The following is a 21766-nucleotide window of genomic DNA, read 5'->3' as shown; positions in this document are numbered from 1 at the left end:
ACTTCTTGGCACACAAGGTTCATGGGGATTCAGAGAGAGTCTTTTTTAAGGGACAGAGCCCTTGGTGTGGACTGTGGGCTTTGGAGCCCAGCCACAAGACATGAAGAACGTGAGAAGACATGCCCCTTCTCATTTGGCGTCTCTCTGCCAGGACCCCATTGTAAGTGTTTGTCCCCTAAAAATACTTCCTTACATCTATATAATGCTTAGAAAATTAAACACAGTCACATACACATTATTCCCTCAGATCTTCATCGTAATCCAGTCAGCTGGGAGGGGCAGGGGCTATTGTTACTATTTTACAGATGTGAAAACTGAGACCCAGGAACCTCAAGTGGCTTGCCAAAAGCCCCAGTTGATGGCCAAGTCAGAAATAAAACCCAAAGATCCTTGGATCTTTTCCTTCATTCTTTAATAAATCTTTTGTACACTCATCAGAGGAGCCTATCCCTTCCCCAGCCAGCAGGCCAAATGGGCAGGAAAAGCCAGGTGTGTTAACCTCTCCATGACCTGGACCAGAGCCTGACTCATGGTTCCCACATGGAAGATTTGCAGATTATTGTTTGCTTTTTGAGCCCACTGGTCAGCAGTGGGCCCTTGGCTAGGACCATTGCTCTGAGGGTCAGGACCCCAGCATTTAGATCCCTCTCTAAGTCAACACTGCCTCTCCCAGGAGATGCAACGACTCTGTGAAAGAGGGCCTAAGGACGTTATTGCTTCCACCTAAGAGATGTGGAAACTGAGGCCCAGGGAGGGTAAGTAACATGCCTAAGGTCATGTAGCTAATAAGTGCTACAGTATCTGGTTTCAATATCAATATTTTTATCACTACATCAAGCTACCAAGCTGCCAAAATGCCCTCCTTGGTGTGTGTGTGTGTGTGTGTGTGTGTGTGTGTGCAACTTAACCATCAAAGTGCAGTATCACAATGCAGTTGGGGACAGTTCAGGTGTGCCAGTATAGACATTCTGGGAAGCCCTGGCCAATGGCAGGGAGCATGCTGGAGTGGGCAGCTGGCTATGTGCTATGGCATTGAGGGAACAAATGAAGCTGACCCAAATGAGAACCAGAAGAGGCTATTGACTTTGAGCTTTCTATACAAGAGAAGCAGCCACCATCACTTGGCTTTGGCAGAGACTCAAAGGCAGGTGGGGGATTGGGAAAGCTTCACAGTGAAAGGAGGGAAGACTTCAAGTGGAATCTGATTGGAGGCCTTTGGCATGGGGAAGTTGGCGGTGGGCTATCTAGAAGCAAGGAATCCTATATGATTGGTTGGTGAAGCCTATTTGGCTTCCTCTGGCTATTCCTGAATTAGGAGAAGGATGGATAGTGGCAAAAAATAGGGAATCTTTGATCCCTGGGTGGCTCAGTGGTTTGGTGCCTGCCTTCGGCTCAGGGTGTGATCCTGGAGTCCCGGGATTGAGTCCCACATTGGGCTCCCTGCATGGAGCCTGCTTCTCCCTCTGCCTGTGTCTCTGCCTCATTTCTCTCTGATCTTTCGTGAATAAATGAATAAAGTCTTTTTAAAAAATAGGGAAGGAATCTGGGGGTGATCACTGAGAGATTGGAGTTTGACTTCCTTGTTGGCTGCTGTAGAGGCATGGGTCAGAGTTCTACTGTCATATATGGTCTGGCTATTGTCCATTTGTAGATGCACTCTCTCAAAATGAAGGAGTGAAAAAATTGTCTCCAAATGGAAAAAATCTATTGCAGTGGTTGCAATGTCCATTATCAGAATTAAAAAGAATGAAAACAATTTCCTAAGGTTGTTAAAAATATAATTTTTAACAATTTATAATGTAATTTTAATTACATTAAAATTTTTATTAATTTTATTTATAATGTAATTTCCCACAGGCTTAAGGTACTATGATGATGGAGATTTTTAATACCAGCCTTAACAAAGTTTGCATTCTTTGATTGACTTTGATTAACCCTTATGTGCCTGTCACTGTCCTGCATCACAAAGCAATTTCCTGTGCATAGAAGAAGAGATTTCAAATAAAAGATTGTGTTTGATGCGGGGGGTTGGGGGTAGTATCTGGGCTCCTGGAGCTCTGCTCAGTCTATTGAGACTAGGCTGGGGATTGAAGGAGGGCACTCAGGAATGAGCACTCCCGAATTAAGAGGGATGGGCATGAAGGAGACTCCAGACTCCATTTGGCTTTTCCAGAATGTTACCTAGTTGGAATTGTACATTACATGTAGCCTTTTCAGATTGGCCTCTGCCTTAGTTCATTTGGGCTACTATAACAAAATGCCATGCGAGTGGCTGATGAACCCCAAACATTTCTCACATTTTTCAGCTGGGACTGAAACCATTCAGAACAACTTTATAGCAAATAAATTCTTTTCATTCCTCCATGCCATGCCTCCTGGTGACTTTTTTCCCACTTACTTAAATTAACTTTTATAAAGACTTCAGCTTTTTTAGAGCAGTGTTAGGCTCATAGCAAGATTAAGAGGAAGGTACAGAGATTTCCTATATACTTCCTGTCCTCACACCTGCATAGCTTCCCGGATTATCAACATCCCCCATCAGAGTGGTACATTCATCACAACTGATGAACCCACACTGACACATCATCAGCACCCAAAGTCCATAGTTTACCTGAAGGTTCACTCTTGGTGTTGGACATTCCATGAATTTGGACAAATGTATAATGACATGTATCCATCATTATACTGTCATATAGAGGACTTTCATTGCCTTAAAAATTCACTGTGCTCTGCCTATTCATCCGTCCCCTGCCTAAATCCTCACAACCACTGATTTTTTTTGTCTTCTTTAAAGATTTTCTTTATTCATGAGCGACACAGAGAGAGACGCAGAGACATAGGCAGAGGGAGAAGCAGGCTCCATGCAGGGAGCCCGACGTGGGACTTGATCCCGGGACTCCAAGATCACGCCCTGAGCAGAAGGCAGACACGCTCAACCACTGAGCCACTGAGCCACCCAGGTGTCCCACAACCACTGATCTTTATACTGTTTCCACACTTTTGGCTTTTCCAGAATGTTACCTAGTTGGAATTGTACATTACATGTAGCCTTTTCAGATTGGCCTCTGCCTTAGTTCATTTGGGCTACTATAACAAAATGCCATGCGAGTGGCTGATGAACCCCAAACATTTCTCACAGTTCTGGAGGCTGGAGCTTCAAGATCGGGGTACCAGTATGGTCAAGTGAAGCCCCTCTTCTGGGTTCTGGGTTGTAGAATGTTGACTTCTCAGTGTGTTATCAGTGAGGTGGGAGGACTGGGCTAGCCCTGGAGCCTCTTTAATAAGGACCCTAGCCCCATTCATGAGGGCTCTGTTCTCATGATCTAATCACCTCCAAAATGCCCCACCTCCTAATACCATCACCTTGAGCATTTAGGTTTTCAACATATGGATTTTAGGGGGATATAAGCATTCAGACTACAGCAGCTTCTTTCATTTAGCAATATTAATTCAAGGATCTTACATTCTTTTTATATCTTGGTAGCTCATTTCATTTTAGTGCTGAATAATATCTCATTGTCTGGCTATACCACAGTTTATCCATTCACTTATTGAAGGACATCTTGGTTTCTTCCAAGTTTTGGCAATTACAAATAAAGCTGCTATAAACATGTGAATGTACGTTTTTGTGTGGGCATATGATGTAGAATATCTTTTCATATGTTTCTTTGCCATCTGTGTGTCTCCTCTGGTGAGTTGTCTGTGAAGATCTTGGGCCCATTTTTAAATAAGGTTGTCTGTTTCCTTACCACTGAGTTTTCAGAGTTCTTTGTATATTTTGGATAATTGTCCTTCATCAGATGTGTCTTTTGCACATATTTTCTCCCAGTCTGTAGCTTGTCTTCTTGTTCTCTTGATGTTGTCTTTCACGGAGCAGAAATTTTTAATTTTAATGAAGTTTAGTGTACGAATTATTTCTTCCATAGATTGTGCCTTTGGTGTTGTATCTGAAAGGTCATTGCCATACCTATGTCATGCCATGGTCATCTAGGTTCTTTCCTATGTTATCTTCTAGGAGTTTTACAGTTTTTGTATTTTATATTTACGTCTATGATTTATTTTGAGTTAATTTTTGTGAAGGGTGTAAAATCTATGTCTATATTCTTTTTTTAAATTTTTATTTATTTATTTGAAAGAGAGCGAGAGCTTGAGCAGGGGGAGGGGCAGACAGAGAGGGACAAGTAGACTCACTGAACGGGGAGCTGGACACAGAGCTCAATCCCAGGAACCCGGGACCACGACCTGGGCTGAAGGCAGATGCTCAACCTACTGAGCCACCCAGGAGCCCCTATTTTTTCTTTTAAAAGATTTTATTTATTTATTTTGAGGGGGGGTGAAAGAGACTCCTCACTGAGCAGACAGTCCAATGTGGGCCTCCACCCCAGGACCTAGAGATCATGACCTGAGCTGAAAGCAGACGCTTAACCAACTGGACAACACAGGTGCCATTAGATTTATTTTTTCATATGTGGCTGTCCAGTTGTTCCTGTTCCATTTGTTAAAAAGACTATCTTTGCTCCATTTTATTGCCTTTATTTCTTTGTCAAAGATCACTTGAGTATATTTATGTGAATCTGTTTCTAGGCTTTCCATTCTGTTCCATTGATCTAGGTGTATTCTTTACCAATACCACACTTTCTTGATTAGTGTAGCTTTATAGTAAAACTTAAAGTCAAGTAGTGTCAGTTATTCAACTTTGTTTTTCTCCTTCAATATTGTGTTGGCTATTCTAGGTCTGTTGCCTCTCCATATCAGCTTTAGAATCACTTTGTCGATAGCCACAAAATAACTTGTTGGGATTTTTATTGGGATTGCATTGACTATAAATCAAGGTAGGAAGAACTGATATTTTGGTAATATTGAGTCTTTCTAACCATGAACATGGGATATCTATCTATTTAGATCTTTGTATCCTGCAACTTTGCTATAATTGCTTATCAGTAGTCTTTTTATTACTTCAGATTTTCTACATAGATAATCACATTATCTGGGAATAAAGACAGTTTTGTTTTTTCCTTTCCAATCTATACACCTTTACTTCCTTTATTGTCTTACTGCATTAGCTACTATTTCCAGTATGACGTTGAAAAAAAAGTGGTGAGAGGGGACATCTCGCCTTGTTTCTGATCTTAGTGGGAAGCCTTCAAGTTTCTCATCAAGAATGATGAGAAATGTAAGTTTTTTTGAACATTATCAAGTTGGGAAAGTGGTTTTTTTATTCCTAGTTTATTGAAAGTTTTTTTTTATCATGAATGGGTGTTGGATTTTGTGAAATGCTTTTTTTAGATCTATTGATATGATCATGTGATTTTTCCTTTTTAGCCTGCTTATGTAATGGATTATGTTAATTGATTTTTGAATATTGAACCAGCCCTGAATACCTACCATTTGCTGTGGAATAAATATCATTTGTTTATATATTGTTGGATTCAATTTGATAATATTTTGTTGAGGATTTTTACATCTATGTTCTTGAGAGATATTGTTCTGTAGTTTTCTTGTAATTTGTTGGGTTTTGGTATTAGGATAATGCTGACCTCATAGAATGAGTTAAGAAATAGTCCCTCTGTCTTCATATTTTGATAGAGATTGTAGAGGAGTAGTATAATTTCTTACTTAAATGCTTGGTAGAATTCGTCAGTGAACCCATCTGGGCCCATTGCTTTCTGTTTTGGAAGGTTATTATGTAAATAAGTAATTTAAATAGTGAATTTCTGTAATAGATACAGGCCTATTTAAACAGTCTATTTCTTTTTTTAAAAAAATATTTTATTTATTAGAGAGAGAGAGAGAGAGAGAGAGAGAATAAACCAGAGGGATAAGCAGACTCTCAACATGGGGCTTGATCTCAGGACCCTGGGATCATGACCTGAGCTGAAGGCAGACAGACGTTTAACTGACTGAGCCACCCAGGTGCCCCTAAATTGTCTATTTCTTGGAGAGAAAATGAGTGGGAAATATCAGTGAGGATGAATGAACATGAGAGACTCCTAACTCTGGGAAATGAACCAGGGGTGGTGGAAAGGGAGGCGGGCAGGGGGTTGGGGTGACTGGGTCACAGGCACTGAGGAGACCACTTGACAGGATGGGCACTGGGTGTTATGCTATATGTTGGCAAATTGAACTCAGATAAATAAATAAATAAATAAATAGTCTATTTCTTGTGTGAATTTGGCAAATTGTGGCTTTCAAGGAATTGGCCCACTTCATCTAGGTTATCAAATTTGTGGGCTTAGAGTTGTCCATAGTATTCCTTTAGTACCTTTTTAATGTTCATAGGATTGGTAGTGATTTCCCTTCTTTCATTTCTGATGTGAATAATTTGTGTCCTTTCTTTCTTTTCCTTAGTTGGCCTTGCTAGTTTTTAACTCTCAGAGTTGGCCACATTGAGACTCCATCATTTTGTTAGTTACAGTTCAGATTTTATTTTTTTCACTCAGGCACCCTTTCCTGTGGCAATTTCTGCTAGTGAATCTTAGCTTTGGGAAGTCATGTCTCCCGGAATTTGCTTGTCTGTCTCTCCAAGCTTGGGGGCAACGGTTTGTCTTAAGTCCTCCCCTCTCTTATAAATCCAAGAGGAGTTGTTGTTGATTTTGTTCAGTCTGTTCAGGTTTTAATTGTTAGGATGGAGTGGTGACTTCAATATATATATATATATGAATGTATATAGATATAGGAATAGATATAGATATAGATATAAATGATTGCCACAATAAAGTTAGTTAACACATTCATCACATCACGTAATTATATATTTTTTGTGGTGAAGGTATGTAAAATTTACTCTCTTAACAGCTTTCAAGTATAGAATACAGTCTTGTTAACTATAGTCATCATAACTGATGTGCAGTTAGTAAAGAATGAGGGACACTTTTTTGGTCTGGGAGGAAGAGATTGTCAAGATAGCTAGGTAGAACAAAAGCAAATACAAGAGCAGTGTAGAGCATGATTTGTTTGTTTCATTTTTGTTTTTGTAAATAAATAAAAACCCCAAATATGTATACACACATGCACACACATACACACACACATATATGTTTATACATTCAACTTTTTTCTTTCCTGAAAGGAAGCCAAAAAGTAGGGTATGGACTTTGGGAGATGAAGGTTGGAGAGGGGCTTTCATCTTTCATTATTTTATACCTTTGGGTGCCATTAGAATTTTTTAACCATTTTTTTTCTTTTTTGGGGAGTTAGAGGCCAGCTGCCCTGGCTACATGCCTTTACTTGTCCCACTGACTCGTCATTCAACTCGGGATGCCAAAGGCCTGGGAGGAAGGACTAGGAACTCCCTCTTCAGGATGTTAAGTAATGGAGGAAATAAAATGACAGCAGGAGGCTGTTTGGGTAGGCTAGTGTGAATCACTGATTCCAGCCCAGGGAGGTCGCTTCCCTCTCAGCTGCCTGGGTGAGGAATCCAGAACGGGTTCTGTGTCTGGCTAGGTGGTAAAAAAACCATTTACCAAGTGAGTCTCCCTCCTCCAGTGGAGGTGGCATTCCTGGCTGAGCCTGTGCTCCTTGGGCTGATGGTTAGATGGAGGGGAGCATGCAGGCTTTGGATGGTGCTGCCCTTAGGGGAAGTGATGCTTGGCAGGGTCTCTGACCAGGAGATGGCAGCTGTGGGGCTCCCACTGCCTCATACCTCCAAGCTCTGGGCTAAGTGAAGTGTGAGTGATAAATGTATGTGCTTTCTCTTTCCTGGTGATTTGCAGGTTGGAGATCATTAGTTTGGCTGTCACTGGAGGTGAGGGAAAAGAACGTGGGTTCCTCCTCCTTCCTGAGCTCTGTCCCACCCCCAGGCTCTTGAGGGCCAGGGAGAAGGAGAGAGGGGAGGGGATCATTGTAGAGCTTTCCCCTGGCCAGGGGAAAGGAAATGAATGCATCCAGCAAGGAACTGGCAAGGACCTTTCACATCCTTGCACCTTCACTCCCAACATCATTGGCTTCAACTGAGCTCCAGTTTCCACTTGAGAAAGGGAAAAAATCTGAAAACGGGCCAATCTAACAGGCTGGTGGACGGATGGGTGTGTGTTTAGAAACATTCCACGACATCTATTTACAAACTCTTCTCTTGTCTGTTTAGTCAGGTCCACACCTGGAGCCAAGTTTGTGTTATTGGATATATAGCCTGAGAGTAATAAAACTACATTCTAAACATTCTATATGACACAGACTTCCTCCAAATATGATTGTTCTTCCCCACTGCAAGGACCAGCCTAGAGCGTAGCAAGTGATGGTAACTTTCATGGTTGTACCCTCTCCTCCCTGATCCAAGGTGTCCAGGCAGAAGGAGATACATAATGACTCTGAAAACTACCTGATGGAGGGGGAGGGGGATGGGGAGGAAGTAGACAGGACTGGGAACTAGTCTTAGCAAATGCCTGCTACGTAAGCATTCCGCCTTTTATCCTTCCAGCCCCTCCAGAGTATCTTACCAGGTTCCCCCTCCCCATTCCTACCTCCTCCCCCCTGAATGCCAATTTACATCAGACTTGGCATGTTTATAAATGTTGGGGGTTGGGGAGAGGTCCCTGCCCCACCTGAGCATAGTTTTCCCCAGTCCAGCTCCTTAGAGATGATCCTGGCTCTGTTGGTCTTTCATTCCTGAATCCCACTGGCCTGTGGACTCCCCAGGGTGTTGTGAGGGCAGATATTCTGAAGGCACGCTGAGAAGTCTGCATGAATGGCTCTGTGGAAGCCATAAGCCAGTTCTCTAGCTTATCCTCCCAGGCTTTGTGAGATGTCACTCCATCTGGGATGCTGCAATCAGCAGGGTCACATGGATACAGACACTAAACTGCTTTGTCTCTCTCATTTCTAACCCCTGAGCCCACTGCTTCTTTGCCAGCCTTTAGCAGGAAGGGAATTGGTTCAGCGCGCCTCAGGAGCTAGGACCGAGGGGAGATGGAAAGAAGAAGGAAGGAGACAGAAGCCAAAAGGAAAGGGAGGAGAGAGAAACAGGGACTGAGAAGAACCTTCTGGAATGGTTTACATCTGCTCAGGAGTGAAGAAGTCTCACCGTTCTCCATTTCAGGCTCCAGTGCTTGCAGAGATTTTTTTCAAGACCTAGATGTTTAAAGGCCCTGGTAGGATTTTTGAAGTTGGTCTTGAAGGTTTCAGTTGAATTTATCCTGCATGTTTGAGACTCACTGGGATCAACGGTTGGAGCCAGGAAGACCACATTCCTTCTGCAAGCGGTGGAGGCATTTATCCAAGAACTGGGGTGGGGGTGTGGTCACTCACAGTGTCTGTGCTCTCTCCTGTGTTGGGAGGGAGTAGCTATACCTTGCCACTCCTGGAAATCTATTTTGTTGGCCTGGAATCCCAAGGATGCACTCAACTTGCTTAGTAGAGGTCGTCCTCATCCTGCGAGCCAAGCAGTGGAACAGAAGCCCTCCTGGGATTTAAAAAAGGTGGGCGCTCTTTCCAAAAGTCTGGCTGTGCATGAAGGTATATATTATCTTCAATCTGAAGAATTTACGAAACCGATTCCCCAGTAATTGCCTTGGTAGTCCGCCTTCTCACCCAGCACCCACCTTCCGTGTGATGCAAACATTCTCTTCTACCCATCTGTCATCAGTAATGCTAGCCCTTGGGCACGCGATCATTTTCAAGGCAACGCCACAGGAGCACAGATTTCACAGAACAGTGACATCAGAGTTAACTCAACAAGGTGCACTGTTCACTAGCTCTGATTTACACCGTGCCCGGCCAGCTTCTATGGTAGAGACAAGAAAATGTGGAAGTAATGTAGTTTGCCCTCTGGAGGCTTAAAATCAGAGTGCAGGATATAGGATACCTGTGTATGAAACACGAGAGGACAGTAAGAGACAGTATATAATCACATGTTAAGTGGCAATGGCATGATAATAGCAATTGCTAGTAGTTATGGAGGCCTTCCTCAGGGACAGGCACCATGTTAAAGGCATGACATTTGTTCACTCAATTAAGTCCCCATAAACAATCCTACAAGGGAGGTTCTTCATACATCCATTTTCAAGCCGAGGGAATTCAAATTTACAAGGAGTAATTTGCTGCTAACACAGTTGATCAGGGCAGGCAGAACTAAAATTTTATTTCCCACTTCTAATTTTGAAAATACTTCCAAACTACAGGGAAGTTGAAAGAAGAGTAAAATGAAGTCCCATATAGGCTCACCTAACAGTCACCGAATGTCAGCATCTTACTGCATGTGCCCCATCATTCCATTCTCTGTCTCTCTCTCTCCACACAAACACATCCCTACCCATTTCTTCCCCCTGACTTACTTGAGCATAAATTGCAGACAGTATTACACTTCACCTCTAAATACTTCAGCATGGACCTTCAAAGAACATTTTCTCACAAAATCCTGATTCAGCTATCACATGCAGAAACTTAGGCAGCATTTGAACCCAGCTCTGGTTCCAGAGCCCTGACCACAAGCGATGCCAGAGTTTAGGAGAAGGAGCCATCAGTGAAGTCTGGGAATTCCAGGATGGATTTTCTGTGGACCCTCCACTCCTGATTCTTCATAGCAATGGAAGAAAGTAATTGGCCAAATGATCACAAAGTATGCAAAAAAAGTAGTAAAAAAAAAAAAAAAACCAACCAGAATTCTGTGGTTTTCAGTGTGTGTTCAATTTGAGAGGAGAATAGTACGAATTTGCCTTCCTAATTAGCTTCTTCTTTGGCCAGTATTAAAACTGGTCTTTCCTAATAATAGCAATAGTAAAAATAATAAAATTGGTCTTTCCTAACCACCCACTGACATGACAACTAGGGTAGACAGCAGTCATGCTTTGATTAACCATAATTGCAGAAAATCCACTAAGTGGGTAAGCCACATATGAATCCTAGAGAACTGATCATAAATTCTAGCTAGAAAGGAATTCTTGCCAGAAGTCTTAGCCACAGGTGAGGATTCAGCACGTACAGTGTAAATCTAGTCCTTGGACAGTTATGCTCCCCCTTCACCCCACCAACTTATGAAGAGAGGGGCCCATGCACTGCCCTGCTCCAGAGAGCCCAGTCTACTCACCCAGTGAAATTTCAGCAGCAGGGTGTTGCCTATTGCAGACTGAAGGGGAAAGAAGGTCCCCTGCTACAGACTGGCTAAGACCATCCTGAGGGGCTGGGACCTGGTTTTCTTCTTCTTTCTAATCCAAGGTAGTCAGATTTAAAAAGGCCATCAGGTTAGGCTCAGTCATGCAGTGTTTAATGATCCCTGCTGAATGCACACACAGGAGAAATCTTGACTTTTAAAAAAACCCTTGATTTTTCACAGTAATTTTAAAAAGCCAAAGCCCGCATCCACATTTGCCTTGCTTTTCACACTGTCACCAGACACTTCAAAAATCAAAACAATTGCAAAATATTGCAAAATCAAATATTGCCTCCAAATTTCAGATGCTAGGAAGGGATGCCTTTTTAGTGAACTGGGGTTGGGAAAGATGCCCCTACTGGGTCTTTCAGGCAGCAACCATTAGGTGGCACTTCTGCTCTTTCTCTAGTTCTTTTCGGGTTTTCTGCAGACACAATCTGATCAGCAGTATATCTGAATCCATGTAATGTAAATCATGTTATAATAGGGATCCACTGTGTATGCACAGTCTTTGCTGGGAACCTCAATCTGAAGGGCATTGAAATTTCACAACTTTAAGGACATTCGTGCTTCTTTTTCTTCTCCCGCCCCTCCCCTCCCCTCCCCTCCCCTCCCCTCCCCTCCCCTCCTCTCCTCTCCTCTCCTCTCCTCTCCTCTCCTCTCCTCTCCTCTCTCTTCTCCCCTCTGCCCCCCCATTCTCTAGCCTGCAGAAGCTAAAATGCCAAAAAGTGACTTATTCACATTACCTCCCCAAAGCTGTTGAGTGTTCCTCTCTGCCCAGGTAAAGGTCTCGGCTAAGCCCCGAGGGCTTCCCCTCCTAAAGATCTCTCCCCCCCCGCCCCCCCCCGCCCCGGACACTTGTTAGCTTTGCGGGGATACAGACAGCCTAAGACAGAGCATCTGGTATTTTGCACCAAGGATGCTGTGGTCGTGTGAAGCCGGAGGCAGAGGGGAAAAAGGGGAGTTAACAGTTCCTGGCCTTGTAAGGAACAAGCCCAGCCTTTTTTGGACCCGATTCAGAAGACAACAAGAGGTCTCGGAGCAGAAACTTTATCTGGATTAGTGCATCGGCCCGCAGACGTGGGCTGCATGCGTGTGACCGCCCGGCTGCAGAGCTGTCCGGTCCGCACGCCCGCTGCGCTCGCCCCTGGGCAGTGTGGCGCTTCCGAAGCACCATGGCTGGCTTCTACAGCTGCCTGAGGGCTCCAGAGTAAGTGGCGGGCGCAGGCAGGGCTCCGACTAGCTCCCCGCAGCCGAGGGCGGCGGAGCTCTAGGTCGCCGCCGCGGGGGGTCTCTCTGCTCCCAGACCTGGCGCTCGCCGCCCACCGGGCCCGCGCGGAGCCGACCGGGGCCGGGGCTCGAACCCTCCGCTTGGGGACAGCACGCGCCGGTAGTCTCCGGCAGGTGGGCGTGGGAAAGCGGCGCCGGCCTGCTTGGGGTGGCGGTGGGGGGAAGCGTGGGCGCGGCGGACTCTCTGTCCCTTGAGGCCGGCCACACCTGGCTCACCTGCGTCCCCGTGGGGAGGCGCGGGCCGGGCCGAGGAGGCGGGACGTCCCGCCGGGGCCGCTGAGGTCATTGATTGGTCTCCTCGCAGAGGCTAGGAGCGCCGCACCGTAGGGCAGAGGCGGCGAGGGGCGGAGATGGCCCGGGAGTCCCGCTATTCCCGGGGACTCCTTCCCCGCGCAGCGCGCCGCCCCACCTCCCTCTCCCGGGCGGGGGACGCTGGAGCGTGCGAGGAGTGGCTCGAGGGTCTGAGAAGGGACAGCTGCACCACCAGGATGTTCCTATCACAGGCGGGCCAGGAGAGAGACAGACGAAGGCAGAGCTACAGGTTCCGATGTGCACTTGTCGCTAAACCTAGCCCATGTCCTCTGAAAATAAAGCACCGCACAGCCCTGGATTTTACAAGGCTAAATTTCGTGGACTGAGAGCACCACTGAAGTCACCTTCGCAGTAATTGTTCGGTGAAATAATGAATGGGTTTCAGGGACGCCAAGCGTTTTGATGTGGTCAAAACCTACCTAGGTAAAAAACATACATAGTCAGCAGCCAGTGGGGCTGCCAATACAGATATTGGGGGTGCGGAGATGCGGGGGGGGGTTGGCGAGCAAGGAGTGAGAGACACAGGACAAAGACAGAGATGGAGAGAGAGAGAGAAGAAGAGAGAGGAAGAGGACAAAGGAGGACAAGAGGGATGAAAGAGCAGAATTTGGATGAGTGGAGAAAATCTCTTTAACATTTCTGAGTTGCCTTAATTTTCTAAAGTTGGTGTCAGCCCTAGGAACTGTGTGCTCCTAGTTACTGGGCAGGGGTGGAAGGTCAGCACCGAGTCCTTTACTGTCCCTGTGCACCTATGGGGGTGCCTTGGGATGTCGTGTGTGCCTATTGCCGGCAGTGACAATAAGATCCTCAGCAAAATGGATCCAGGCCCATGGCTCATTAATGGGTCTGCGAGTATATAGGATTATTTTTCTAGTTTCTTCTGTGAGGCTGTCACAATCTGGAATCACAGCCAGAAATTCACCTCACTCTCACTGTAGACCTCCAGCAGCACCTGCCCCCTCTCCCCCCACGGAAAAGCACTGATTAGCCTCTGGCCTTCAAGGCCCCAAGTGGCCTTCCATGTGATTTCCGCTCGGGCTCCCTTTGGAGTGCTGACAGGAGGTGGCTAGGGCAGGGAGGTGTGGGGAGATCCACCGTCCCTTCTGCTGCTGCTGGGAAACTGACACCGCAGCCCGCTCCTGCTCTTGATGGTGAATGAGTGGGCCTGGAGTCTGGGCCTGTGAAGTGTCCTGGCAGCTCTTTGAAAACCCCCACTCCAGGGCTCCCCTGAGTGTCTTGCCCTCCACCACCTTGGAAACCATCCAAGGCTTTCTCTGCGTAATTCCTTATAGCCACCAGATTGCAGAGAGGTTGGTGTGGAGGCCTTGGGAGGCAAGGGTGATAACACCACTGCCATGAGAGGTGACAATGATAATGTTATCACTCCCAGGTGAGTGTCCTGCCCTTCTTCCCTGGTGTACAGTGCTGCCCCCTTTATATTAGATTCTCCTGCTTGCAGATAATAGAGGGGGCCTTTCTCTGGGCCCTTCATCCTGATGTCTGTCTTCCATGGCAGGGGTGGGGGGTGGGGGGGCTGGTGATCCGGGGCAGTCTGAGATCTTTGGGGTGGAGAAGACACACTCAGGGGGCTGATGGCTATTCCTGTAGCCACAGTTGAAGGCCTGAGCTCATCTGACCATTTATTGAATATAGGCTGAAGGAATGGGAGAAGTGATAAGGAGGCATTTGAGATTAAGGAGCCCCAGCCTCTATTAGTAAGTGGCTTAAAGTCCCTTGAAGGACCTAACAGGTATAGGTAGGTCATTGAAAAGTATTGTGTACCTGCTCTGGAGCAAGTTTTGTGCTCAACACCTTCCGGGGGGAAATGCGTGCTTTCCTTGCCTGGAGCCAAGAGAGCATGGTGCCTGGCACGAGCGTTTGTGTAACGCATGTTGTCGACTGAACCAAGATACCCTCGAGAAGCTTGCCTTCTTATGGAGCGCCCGGTAAACAGCAGTTTGCCAGAGGTGGGGTGGGAGTTCTGTAGAAGCTCAGTCAGAGAGAATGTAAAGGAGGATGGAGGAGCCGGGCCCGAAATGGGAGAGCCTGGGGGAATGAGACAGAAAGGGCAAGCGAGAGTGGAATTTGAGGTGAATGGAGAAAACACCTTACATTTACTGAATCATCTTAAGTTTTCTAAATTTCTTCAAAGATGTACAAGATACAGCCTCTCAGTTACCGGATGTGGCATCAGGGTCCTCTTCTGTGAGCCTTTCCCAGGCCTGCTGCAAGTCACGGCAATCGTGCTGCTCGTTCACTGCCTGCCCCGGAAGACTTGATTCTCTCCCACCCTCCATCCTCCCAACAACCCCCTGCCCAACAAGAGGGTTTCCCAGAATCATAGCTTGGCCATATAAGGAGGGTTGTACCCTTTCAAGGAACCCCAGGAGGCAGGCCTTGGGAGTTGAAATGCAGGGTGGAAACACAGGCTTAGCTCAGTTCCTCTCCAGCTCACACTTGCAGTGTAGATTTTATCTATAGGTGCGTGCGTTTATTATATGGGTTGGAGATATTTGAGGTGTTTGGCCCGTGGTGGAAATGGGTATATATTCAGAGCCACCCATACCCTTGTAGGCCTTGACTCCCTGCCACCAGCCTCATTGATACCTTGCTCTGCTCCAGCCACTCAGGGACCAGTTCTGGTGTTAGAGTTCTGAACTGGTTATTGTAGGTATAGTCCTATAGTTGTTTGAGGTAACTAGCTATCAAGTCCTGTTATTTTCACAGATGCGGTATGACAACAGGGGACTGGAATTTATCAAGGGATTAGTGAATATGCTTATGGGTAGAAAGGAGAACATACTAGTAGTCTTGAATTATGTGTCCTGATGTCTCCCTTCCCCAGAAGCAGTATGGACTCTATTGGAGACCAGAGGCCACAAATACTGACTTTTTAGGAGTTCTAGTTGCAGGTATTCAGGGGACCCGTGCATTCCTTCTTCATCCTGCAGAGGCTCCTGACACCCAGATGCTGGAAGAGGTCTCACCTCATAGATTTGATCAGTAGCCTGTTCTGCTGAATACAAAGCCAGGCCCCGTGTGAGCTTCCAGCTGGGGAAGGCAAAGATAAGCTACCTAAAAGCACCATAAATGTGTAGCTGCTACTACTCAGCCTCCCAGCTCAGACCCACCTTCCCACCTTCCACTCCTCACTGCAATTAAGCACTTGAGAAGGTCATTAGAGATCCCTGTGACGCTTTGCTTCCTTCTCATTTTCTCTTCTTCCCAGTGTTTTTCTTTCTTTTTTCTTTTCTCCTCCTCCTCCTTCTCCTTCTAGTTTTAGAAGAAAAGCTCTTAAGTCCAGTTCCCTGGCAAGGGACCCCGACTGGGTATTGCATTTTGCTAACCTGCATTTACCCGTGACATCTTATCAGAGGCACTTTCCATTCATGAGAGCCATAGGAGAGCTGGTGAAGTAGCAGGTGCCCACCATGGGGAGCACTGTCCCAGGTCCCCAGCCTCACCCGGGGACCTTTCTCAAATAAACTACCTGACATATCTACCAGTTTACCAAAAGTTTGCCTTTTTGGACTATTTGTAAGATAGCTAAACTTGTTAAATCTGTAAAAATTCATTAGGAGGAGATGGTTTTAAAAGCTTAAAGCTTTTGGAGGGGCTCCTGGGTGGCTCAGTCTGCTAAGCATCTGCTTTCAGCTGAGGTCATGATCTCAAGGTTCTGGGATTGATTGAGCCCTGCGTTGAGCCCTGCATCAGGGTCCCTGCTCAGTAGGGAGTCTGCTTGTCCTTACCCCTAGACCCCTGCTCATGATCTCTATCTCAAATTAATAAATAAATCTTAAAAAAAAAAGCTTTTGGAGATTTCTCTGGAGACATAGTTGGTGGGTTATATTTGGTCTCTAGCAGCATCCTGAGTGTTCCATTTGCTGCAGGGAGGTTTCATTTCCTTGGGAATATATTTAAAATGTGGAAACATACATTATTTCATCAGTAACCAAAATTTCAGCATTTTATATGAGAATATTTATACTAGTTTCATTTGAAGCCTTTGAAAGCCTGTTTTCTGTTGGGCCAACTTTAGCATTTGGGGGATTCTTTTGCTAATTTCTCAAGTGGCACAATTTCTGTTGTTTGTTATTTTTGGAGATCAGTAGCCAAATGTAGTATGCCATATGGCTTCTCCTGTCATTTCCTAATTGATTTTCTCCCTAACATTCTTCTAGCTTTTAAAAAATAATCCATTTTGTATCTTTCCTTTTTTTTGTATCTTTCCTTTATAAACTCATAGTTATTGTTGGTGGCTAGGAAATTTGAGGAACTAATCATACAGGACATTACAGTAATCCCCTCTTGGCATCTTCACTCATGTGCTGCTGCTTTAAATGCCTTTATTCTTTTCATGAAATCTCCGATAGCTATTAAAACCACACATTCAATGCAAATTGCTATAAATCATGATTCAGTAGGAGAAATGAATTTGGGTGAAACAGCTTGTTTTCAGAAGGCCAAGTTAAGGTAGTGAAAGATTGGCCATTTACTTCACTTATTATTTTAAATACATTGCTAACCTTAACCCAGAGATTCTCAGCAGAGACGTGGGAAGTGGTTTTTGCTCCCCAGGGGACATGTGGCAATGTCTGGAGACACTTAGCTGTGACAACTAGGGGGAAGGTATTCTACTGACATCTAGTGGGTAGAGGCTAGGGATGCCGCTAAAAATCCTGCAGTGCTCAGGAAAAGCCACCTCCTTCCCCTTACCACCTCTCCACCCCCCCTCCACACCCCCCCGCCGCCCCCCGCAACAAAGAATTTTTCAGTCCCAAATGTCAGTAGTGTCAAGATTGAGAAACCCTGCCTGAAACTAATAACATTTTACCAAAGTAGATGTCCGAAGAGGAGCACCCTAAGTGTTTAGACCAGCATTATCCAATAGAAGCTTCTGTGGTGATGGAAGTTTCTGGGGTGTTCTCTATCTGTTCTGTCCAGTAATGAGAACCATCAGCCATGTGTAGCTAATGAGCATTTGCCGTGTGGCTAGCATGACCGGGTAACTGAATTTTTATTTTATTTCACTAAAATAAATTTAGACTGAAATAGCCACTTGTGCTGAGTGGTTTCCATATTAGACTCAACTTTAGCAGCACGGCGGCCCTAGTGGAGTGTGGCTCTGGGACCAGAGAGTCTTAGGTCTGTGTTCTTGGACCACCACTGTCTAGCTTGACAGTCTTGAGTCACCTAAGCCTTCTGAGCCTCAGTATCCTTATCTGTAATATGATGGTAATAACGGGACCTCCTCCTTGGAAAATTATGAATATCCAATCCAATAATTCATGAGCTATAAAGTATGTAATGCGTTGCCTAGAGCAGTAAGCGTTTGAAAGATGTTAATTATTGCCAGGGATCTGTGGTCAGTATAGTAATTATCGTCATGTAAGTGGGGCTTCCGCAGGGCTTCTAAACAAGACCTCCTCTGCAATATTTTTGAAAGGCCACCTCCCAGGCAGAGCCCTGACTCTTGGTCCTCACTGCACGGCCACAGGCGTGCCTCTTTGGGCTTTGCTTTTCTCATCTGTAAAATGGGAATAATAAAAATGATAAGCACAGCAATGCTACTTCCCTTGCTGTCAATGCCACAGAATTGCTGGGAGGGCCAAATGGCTCTGAGAGTGGTTTGAAGACGACAAAGCCCTCCATAAGCGCAAGGCTTATGTTCTGAGTTTGCACGCAGGGGTGCTTTTGTTTAGATTCGGCACAGAAGTTCTGCTTTGGTGGAACTATCGTACATTCGAAATGAGAGTTCCCGAACCGGGACAGTTGTATTGGAGAGTAGCCGGGAAACCAGGAGGTCTTCACAATGTCAGGTCCTTCTCCCTCTGTCGCCCAGCCAAACATGTGCCGGGAGAGTCTAGGAACCACTTGAAGGATATATGGAAGCTCTGCATTTGGAGTTGGGGAATCAGAGCAGTGTAGGGGCAGGCTGGCTCCCAGGCTGCTAATGAAGGAGCAAGGCATCTGGCCCGGGGGGCCCGGGAGGGCCTCACAGCAGCTCACGGTGTGCCATCAAGGCCATGTCCTCCAAGGGCTCGGCCACCTAGCACAGTGTCTGGCCTGAGAGGCACACATGCTGAAAATCATGGGCACCCTATAGTGGAAGGTGCATGATGCCTTGGGGTTAGACATGGTTTTGAATCCTCGCGGTGTTACTTACTAGCTGTATGGCCATGGGTGAATGAAGGCCTTAAGCCCGCCTGACCCTTACTTGTCTCCTCTATAAAATGGGTATAACGATTCCTACCTCCAGGGGTTGTCATCAGCAGTAAGTCAGGTAACTGATGGGCACGTGGCTAAGCCCTCAGTAAACATGAGTTCCCTCACCACCTGACGAGCAACTTTTAGCCACTTAATTAGTCAGAATCCCACTTCTCTTCCTCTGGGATGGAAATGGCAATGAAGGTATTGGCTGATGGTGTGGGAAAGCTGTTTAGGTCTTTCTTGAGAGGAGGAAAGGGGGACAGGAGTCTCTTTGCCAGGAGCCAGGAGCCTTGCCAAGCCCAGAAGAGCAGTCCAAACCATTTAGGGACAGAGGAGGACAAAGGATAAAGCAAAGGCCTCTGAGTTAGTCACAACTACAGTGTTCATGAGGAGCCTGGGCAGCCTTGCCTGAACTGGGGAGCACCCTGAAAGAAGTCATCATGCTCCATGTGCCCAGAGAGAGGCTTTCTGGGGACAGTGGGTTTCCCAGGCATCAGGAATTTAAACTCAAGCCATATCTGTGGCTGGAGGATCCTAATGAGCAAAGGGCACAGGTTGGATCCTGCTGGCTTTCGCTCATGTAGCCATGGGTCCCAGCCCTCAATGCAGATGGCCATTTTACGCAGCAGGCCACCAGGGGGCCACCGGAGACAGTATGGCTAAAGGCAGAAAGTTTTATCCCTTACTTTTGGGATAGCAGAGAGGAAGAACAGGGGACCTAGGTCCTCAACACCATGGGGTGAGAATGATGATGAGAATAGCCAGCACGTCCTGAGGGCTTACTATGTGTTATGCCACACGCCCAGAGCATTCTATGAGCTAGTTCATCAACTGCCTGCAACACCAGGACGCTTTTTCTTTTCTGATCTTAAGCAAGAGCCAAGATCCAAACCTGGATTTGTCCAGCTCCATAGCTTAACCCTTTTGCAACCATATTATGCTTCCTCTTCAGAAAAACAAGGTGCCAGATTTCTCTTTCTGCAATAAAGGAATGTCAGCTCAGACACTACTGGGTCACAGAATCAAGAGCACCACAGAAAGACATGATATTGTGACCTCCATACCTCCATCCTACCTCCTGCCTCCACGTACCACATTCTGTCTGCAGGCAGATTTGTTTCATGGATAAAGAAACTGAGGCACGAATAAATTATATGACTTGTCCTGGGTCACATAGGATGTAGCTCTTCATTAGTTTGAGTTTCTATCCTTAAAAGACACAGAGGCTGAGAAGGAGAGGAAGAGTTTCATCTATTAGGGCCAAGGCTAAACGGGGGAAAAAATTAACAAAGGGTTCCATATTGTTAAAGCAGCTGACTTGAAGTTTTTTCTGAAAGTAGAAACATAAAACATTTTATTCATCTAATTTGAACACTTGAAGCTGTATCCGTTGTTACAAACACAGCAAGATTATAACAATTTAATTCATTTGTCCGCTATAACATATAAGGGAGATGTCCAAAACAAGGAATGGAAACAAGAGGGGAGAAAAAGAAGAGATACAGGGCATGAGAACATCTAGATATGGATAAGGAAAGAGCAACAACTGGTAGGCACTGTATCTCACAGAAGACTGCTACTGAGGATTGCTGAAGCCATGTTGCATTTTTATACCAACAAGGTCATTTCTCTTATTTTCTGTCCCGTGGACCTCAAAGGCCAAAGACCAGCCCATCCTATAAGCTGTGGGTCATGTTACTTCCCCACCCTGCTTCAGATCTTGCTGCTTTGATCTCTCCTTTCCCTAGGCCCAAGCGTTCTGGAAAAATGGGGAGAATAGTAAGTCAAAGGGGGACTCGTCTGATGTCCATGGGGTTGGGGAGCCCAGGCACATCTGCCTCTCCACATGTTCAGCAGAGCTCAGAAGAGAAGGCAGAGGAAGTCTGCTCTCCCTGAATTTGCATAAAGCACATGGACAGAGGTTTCTGTGTTAGTTCACTATTCATGTGTGATACTTAGAGGGGGTCTCTAGAAGCCCTCTAAAGGAATGAAGTGAGGGGAGATTCCCACTAAACCTCCATCACCTGTTTTTGAAGAAGCTAATTTTTCTTTGATGTGTGAGGAATGTTGGTTTCTTTTTTTTTTAATTTTTATTTATTTATGATAGTCACACACACAGAGAGAGAGAGAGAGAGAGGCAGAGACATAGGCAGAGGGAGAAACAGGCTCCATGCCCTGGGAGCCCGACGTGGGATTCGATCCCGGGTCTCCAGGATCGCGCCCTGGGCCAAAGGCAGGCGCTAAACCACTGCGCCACCCAGGGATCCCGGAATGTTGGTTTCTTCTGTGCCTATGGCTCCAGAAGCCAAATGTCAAAGATCCAAGACCTTATTTCATGCTGAGAAGGCCTGTGTTCACTCTTTCAGACTTGGAGGAAGCAGGAAGCTCTTTGGGATGAGGTAGTTAGCTCCCTAATAGTGATGGATTCCTGATTTGAAAGGTCTTAAAAATATTTTTTTAAAGGGGCGGAAAGAATAAGTGGGGAAGCTTAAGTCAAATCTCCTGCAACCCTGTGCAATTATTTTGTTATTTTTTTAAGTCAAAGTATAATTAACATACGGTGTTATGTCAATTTCAGGGGTATAATATAGTGATTGCACAATTCTGTATATTACTCAGGGATCATCATGACAAGTGTACTCTGAATCCCCTTTATCTACTTCCCCACCTACCTCCCTTCTGGCAACCACCAGTTTGTTCTCTGTATTTAATAGCCTGATTTTCTTGGTCTCGTTTTTTTCTTTGTTTATTTGTTTGCTTTGTTCCTTAAATCCTACATATGAGTGAAGTCATGTGGTATTTGTCTTTCTCTGACTGACTTATTTCACTTGGCATTATATCCTGTAGGTCCATCCATGCTATTGCATATGG

At 45.6% G+C, this 21766-nt stretch overlaps 1 protein-coding gene across 7 annotated transcripts in view; it reads left to right on the top strand.

Annotated features, from left to right (window-relative positions):
• The first annotated feature begins 12150 nt into the window (after nt 1-12150).
• The window catches only part of KIAA1210 (acrosomal protein KIAA1210 homolog), a 58483-nt gene continuing 48867 nt past the window's right edge, over nt 12151-21766 (top strand). For 2 of the 7 annotated variants that reach the window (XM_038588169.1, XM_038588167.1), the window contains exon 1: nt 12153-12293. In XM_038588169.1, the coding sequence (XP_038444097.1) occupies nt 12259-12293 (35 nt within the window). In that variant the 5' untranslated portion in view covers nt 12153-12258. Of the gene's footprint in view, nt 12294-21766 lie in introns of all 7 variants that reach the window. The other 5 variants (XM_038588168.1, XM_038588165.1, XM_038588170.1 and 2 more) reach the window with 4 other exon arrangements.

This window comes from Canis lupus, chromosome X (assembly GCF_011100685.1).
Source record: "Canis lupus familiaris isolate Mischka breed German Shepherd chromosome X, alternate assembly UU_Cfam_GSD_1.0, whole genome shotgun sequence".
Lineage (NCBI taxonomy): Eukaryota > Metazoa > Chordata > Mammalia > Carnivora > Canidae > Canis > Canis lupus.
Note: the sequence above shows the minus strand (reverse complement) of the source record. Positions and strands in the feature narration are given on the sequence as shown.